At 38.2% G+C, this 6,191-nt stretch overlaps 2 protein-coding genes across 2 annotated transcripts in view; one reads left to right on the top strand and one right to left on the bottom strand.

Moving 5' to 3' along the window:
• The window catches only part of LOC106873171 (probable E3 ubiquitin-protein ligase DTX3), a 486,006-nt gene that overhangs the window by 423,833 nt on the left and 55,982 nt on the right, over positions 1 to 6,191 (top strand). The gene's annotated exons all lie outside the window — the stretch shown is intronic.
• LOC106873173 (heat shock 70 kDa protein 13) overlaps positions 1 to 6,191 on the bottom strand; it is a 17,514-nt gene that overhangs the window by 4,568 nt on the left and 6,755 nt on the right. Inside the window, exons 3-5 of the mRNA XM_014920402.2 lie at positions 5,454 to 5,559; positions 3,640 to 3,784; positions 251 to 470 (exon numbers count right to left, since the gene is read on the bottom strand). Coding sequence (XP_014775888.1) covers positions 251 to 470; positions 3,640 to 3,784; positions 5,454 to 5,559 — 471 coding nt within the window. The remainder of the gene's footprint in view (positions 1 to 250; positions 471 to 3,639; positions 3,785 to 5,453; positions 5,560 to 6,191) is intronic.

Raw genomic sequence — 6,191 nt, 5'->3', positions numbered from 1 at the left:
AGCACCCACTACACTCTCTGAGTGGTTGGCGTTAGGAAGGGCATCCAGCTGTAGAAACTCTGCCAAATTAGACTGGAGCCTGGTGTTGCCATCCGGTTTCACCAGTCCTCAGTCAAATCGTCCAACCCATGCTAGCATGGAAAGCGGACGTTAAACGATGATGATGATGATGATATATATATATATATATATACATGTATGTATACATACACACACAAACACAGAGAAATATGCAAGAAACAAAATATACCAAGGAGATTTGCAGATTTTCTCGTGTAATTCCGCTGCATTTCATCAAATTCTGCTGGTACAGAGATGACAACTTTCTTAACAGCTACTGACAAGTTCCGGTCTGCAGCTGCAACTAGAGTTTGAAGAAGAATGCTGCTAATTTCTTCAGGTGTCTTGTATGTTAGGTTATTATTAACATTGATGTGGAACACAGGATGCTTGCCATTCCTTAAAGACATCTGAAAAACAAAATGGAGATGTTAAATCAGAAGAGATATAGTAAACATTTTACTTTTATGTTGGTAACTACATATCAGGGAATCATTTCATTTTTTTTCTTTATTTTAATTGGTATTTGTTGGCACTCTGTCGCTTACAACGTTGAGGGTTCCAGTTGATCCGATCAATGGAACAGCCTGCTCGTGAAATTAACGTGCAAGTGGCTGAGCACTTCACAGACACGTGTACCCTTAACGTAGTTCTCGGGGATATTCAGCGTGACACAGTATGACAAGGCTGACCCTTTGAATTACAGGCACAACAGAAACAGGAAGAAAGAGTGAGAGAAAGTTGTGGTGAAGGAGTACAGCAGGGTTCGCCACCATCCCCTGCCGGAGTCTCGTGGAGCTTTAGGTGTTTTCGCTCAATAAACACTCACAATGCTCGGTCTGGGAATCGAAACCGTGATCCTATGACCGCGAGTGCGCTGCCCTAACCACTGGGCCATTGCGCTGCCACTTTAATTGGTATAGGATTAAATAAGACACATACAAGAGGCAGATGGAAAGATGTGCAATAAAGGCAGTAAGATTCTCGGAAACAGGCAAGCAGACAAACAAATACAAAGATAGTAAAGCGAGCAGGCAAGCATGTAGACATACATAAGCACATATAAGGACAAGTAGAGGCGTTGTAAAAGAAAAACAAGGAGAAACATGTACAGTTGATCAGACGGTTGGAGATACACATACACTCACTAAAGAAGATAGATAGACAGATTAACATAACAAAAGAGATGACAGACTGCCAGTCTTAATGAGTACTATGGGTTTTGCTTTTTAAGAATTCTAGTTATGGAAAGAAGGAAATTCTTGACACTGAAGCCACTTCACAGCGTGTGCAACAAAAGAAGAAGAAATTTCATTTGAAGTGTTATACACAACAGAATAGATGCAGTTATCAATATGGTGATGCATTTTATTAGGTCTGGTTAGTACAGGTGTGGGTGTGTAGTAAGAAGTTTGCTTCCGAACCACAAAGTTCCAGGTTCAGTCTCACTGCTTGGTTGCTGAATGAGTGTTTTCTATGTTAGCTCCAGGCTGACTAAAGCCTTGAAAGAGTATTTAGCAGGTGGAAATTGAAAGAAGCACATCATATGTATGTACGTGTGTGTGTGTCTGTGTACATGTTTATCCCACCAGATCACTTGATAACTGGTATTGCTTTATTTTTGTCTCCATAACATAGCACTTTGGCAAAAAAAAGACCAATAGACTAAGTACCAGATTTAATAAGTTACATGCTGAAATTTTGAAAAATATAAGAAGTATAAAAAAACACATTATTTATGAGATGACCCGATACATAGTGTCTTAGCTTGGTTTCTCGTATGGTTTCTATGTACATTTGAGTGAGGATGGCAATGTGTTGTATTTAATTGAAGTAGCTTTTAATTATGCTGGTTTTTATATTTAGTATTTTGGTATTTATTACCTCTGCCTTAGTGAAGGCAGCAGTATTGTTTCAGTCATGTTTGTTTGTTTGTCCGTGAACAAGATATCTCAAGAACCACTGGATAGATTCGAATGAAACTTTCAGGAATATTTGGCTTCATGACTGGCATGAACTGTTTAGATTTTGGGATCGATCTAGTACTGGACAAGGATTCTGGATTATTTTTCCTGTTTTTTTATTTAATTTTTGAAAGTGGCCACATTCGTTTTTAGCATTCTCGTTTATGAGAGCAGTTGAGTTTATTTTAGATATTCTCATTTGAAAAATCATCTCTGGCTAATCGTTGAGAGGATGTCGGTGTTGCCTTGGCAGAGGTTTGCGCTCTTTGAGTGCTCTTGTTTTTTATATTGTTAATATATAGTTCACACTCAGATAATATATCATTATAATTTTAAGACAGATTTAACAAGCCCATAATATATATCTTCCTAGTTGTTCTCAATCTCTCAACCTTGCATTATTTTTATCTCTGAGACTCAATTTTTTCAGGATAAACCTACCTGTTTCATAAGAAGTCTTGGTTCAATCTACCTATCCTCTACATATCTTTACACACATTTTGTGCCACTTTTACTTAACAAGCATTATTGTTCTATATCGTGTGCACTAAAACAACTCTGAAGCTTATTAATGAAATACAAACCAACGTCTCTGTTATATTCATCCTCAGTTTTCTTGCTGACTTGCATTTGTTCATCTGAATTATGTTGCACATCCAGCGAATAACAATTATTTATAAAGCCGTTGGTTTTGCTCTCCATGATTAACAACTATATAGCACCACATTTTTCATATACCCATACTGGGTGCAGGCATGACCCTTTAGCATTTAAGCCAGTCATATCCAGCCAAAATATTCTACTCATTTTATGTTCAAACTGGTCAAATCCAGTTTCTAACACCTGAATATTCAAACTGGTCAAATCCAGTTTCTAACACCTACCCAACAATCTCAAAGTAAGCAATCACATCAAGAAAATCTCAAAGCTACGAGATAATGCATGATTAATTCAAAACAATGAGGAAAAACAAGAATTACATTTGACAGAGTAATCTGAGTGATTAAGATGAGTTAAAAAGTTTTCATCTCAACTACATTGTTTCAGAATTGATCCAATTACTCAGTACCTCTAGCAAAAAACTTGTGAATGAAATATGAAATTTGGGAAATGAAAATTGTTTGGAAGCCAGTTGGAGAAAACATTAGGATTCTTTGGTGATAAACTCAATCCAGCTACCATTTTAAGATCACCATCTCATTATTGTGTGCCTTTAATGAATTCTACAATATTGCAAGAAATCAAATCTCTAGTCTAAGGAGAACTTTTACTCTTCTTCCAACAAGTCTCAAAGGCCCTGAAACATCATGGGACTTAGACACTTTTTCATCTGGTTAAAAAAATTAAATTTTAATCTGCAGAAGGTGAATAAAGATTTATATCTGAGACGATGTTACCAACAGCATTACCTGCAGAAACAATACTACTAAAGTAACACAATTTAGTGACTATCCAGCACACTAACTAAACCGTCCTGAGCTAGTCTCAAAAGTTAATTGTACCAATGCCTGTGGTTCCCCCTCTATCTAGCTAAGATTCTACTGAACTTAATTTTAATCTAACACAACAGGAAGACAAAATTTGTCTCAGTTACACAAGATTTAATTGTACAAACCTGAAATGGGTAGTGTTTCTGAATGTCAGCAAGTTCTTCAGGAGTAAAATGTCTCCCTATAAAGCGCTTGCTATCATAGATGGTATTCTTGGGGTTGTACTCTGCCTGGGCTACAGCATCGTAACCAACAAATACACCACTTTCACTAAAATAAAACAAAACTGTACAGATACAAAATTGGCAAACCAACTCATTTTTAATTTAGAAATGAAAAGATAAAATTTACTTTAAAAATAAAGTTTCCATTTTTATAATTTCTATTTACTTATCAATAAGCCCTTCAATTTTTCCAAATCTACAGTTGGTTATCGTAAACATTTTAACATGGAATTCTAATGTCATAGAATTAACACTTTCAAAACTTTCAAGAGTGCAGGCAAGGATCATACATTCACAATCACAATCACACATCATCATCATTTAACGTCTGCTTTCCATGCTAGCATGGGTTGGACGATTTGACTGAGGACTGGTGAACCAGATGGCTACACCTGGCTCCAATCTGATTTGGCAGAGTTTCAACAGATGGATGCCCTTCCTAACGCCAGCCACACGAAGGCCAGTCAGACAGTACAGGCAACGGCCATGCTCAAAATGGTGTATTTTACATGCCACCTGCACAGGAGCCAGTCCAGCGGTAATGGCAACGAACTCGCTTGAATGTCTTTTCACATGCCACTGGCACAAGTGCCAGGAAGGCGACCCTGGGCACAGGTGCCATCACGATTTCGCTTTCACTTGCCCCAACAGGTCTTTGCAAGCAGAGTTTCATGTCCATTGTTCACACAGAACATAAGTGCAGATGCATACATTTACACATATGCACACCCTAGCTCCACTACATATTTACACAACACACCACCTGATCCAGGAAACAAAACCACAATCCTGTGATCGTTTGCACCCACAACCACTAGGCCATGCAGCTTTACTATATATATGTGTGTGTGTTTCTGTTACGGGATAGACCTGTATTTGAGCATGATCATTACCAACGTCGCCCTCCAGGCACTTGTGCCAGTGGCACGTGAAAAGATATTTGAGCAAATTCGTTGCCAGTACCAGTAGACTGGCTCCTGTGCAGATGGCACGTAAAATACACCATTTTGAGCATGGCCGTTGCCAGTACCTCCTGACTGGCCTTCGTGCCAGTGGCACGTAAAAACACCCACTACACTCTCGGAGTGGTTGGCGTTAGGAAGGGCATCCAGCTGTAGAAACTCTGCCAAAACAGATTGGAGTCTGGTGTAGCCACCTGGTTCACCAGTCCTCAGTCAAATTGTCAAACCCATTCTAGCATGGAAAGCGGACGTTAAACTTTGATGATGATGATGATGATCCTCACATGACTGAAAGTGGACTATCGAATTTCAATAAATAAAGAACTGTGTGAACTATCAGGGGCAGTTGACAGTGTTGGTCTCTGCGTTAGTGCGACATGTGCTGGTTTAATACTGTACCTACATCCAAGTCGCACAGAGTGTGTTCTGTGTGAATATTTGGGTAATACTATTTTATACACGACATGTACACACACATCATAACAGTTTCTTTGTGTCTGTATTTTTTCCATTCACCATTTGACAACTGGTGTTAGTTTGTTTGTGTCCTCCTAACTTAGCGGCTCAGCAAAAAAGACTGACACAATAAGTACCAGACTTGAAAAAAAAATTAAGTACAGCTGAGCTGTTTGACGAAAGCCCTTCAAGGCAGTGCCCCTAGCATGGCCACAGTCCAAAGTCTAAAACAAGTAAAAGGCATAACATAAAAGTGAAATAACCGCTAAAGAAACAAAGAACGAAAAGTCTTCTTACTTGAATGCTACAACACTTGGAATACACTGCTGTTCATTTTGGACAGACAAAATATCTACTCTTCCAGACACTGCATGGTACATTCCAATACAGGAGTAGGTTGTACCTTTTGAAGATAATAATGATGATGATAATAATAATAATAATAATAATAATAATAATAATAATAATGATGACAACAACAACAACAATAATAATGATTTCAAATTTTGGCACAAGGCCAGCAATTTCAGGGGAGGGGATGAGTCGAATGCATTGACCCCAGTAGTCAACTGATACTTATTTTATCAACTGAGAAAGAATGAAAGGCAAAGTTGACCTCAGTGGAATTTGAACTCAGAACGTAGCGGCTGATGAAATACTGCCAAGCATTTCGCCCAGCGTGCTATTGGTTCTGCCAGCTCGCTACCTTAAATGATAATGATAATAATAATAATCTTTTCTACTATAGGCACAAAGCCTGAAGTTTTGAGGGAAAAGACTAGTTAATTACATCGACCCCAGTGTTTCACTGGTACTTAATTTATCAACCCCAAAAGGATGGAAGGCCAAGTTGACCCCAGTAAAATTTGAGCTCAGAATGTAAAGACAGACAAAATGCTGTTAAGCATAACTTCTTTGTTTCAATCTTTTCTTGGTTTTGTATTAGTTTGATATCAATGTTGAAACACTTCAGATCACTGTCAACATTATCTGTCCTGCAGAAGCTCTTTGGACATATATATATATATATATATA

Source organism: Octopus bimaculoides, chromosome 14 (genome assembly GCF_001194135.2).
Source record: "Octopus bimaculoides isolate UCB-OBI-ISO-001 chromosome 14, ASM119413v2, whole genome shotgun sequence".
NCBI classification, from domain to species: domain Eukaryota; kingdom Metazoa; phylum Mollusca; class Cephalopoda; order Octopoda; family Octopodidae; genus Octopus; species Octopus bimaculoides.
This window is presented reverse-complemented; position numbering and strand designations above follow the sequence as displayed.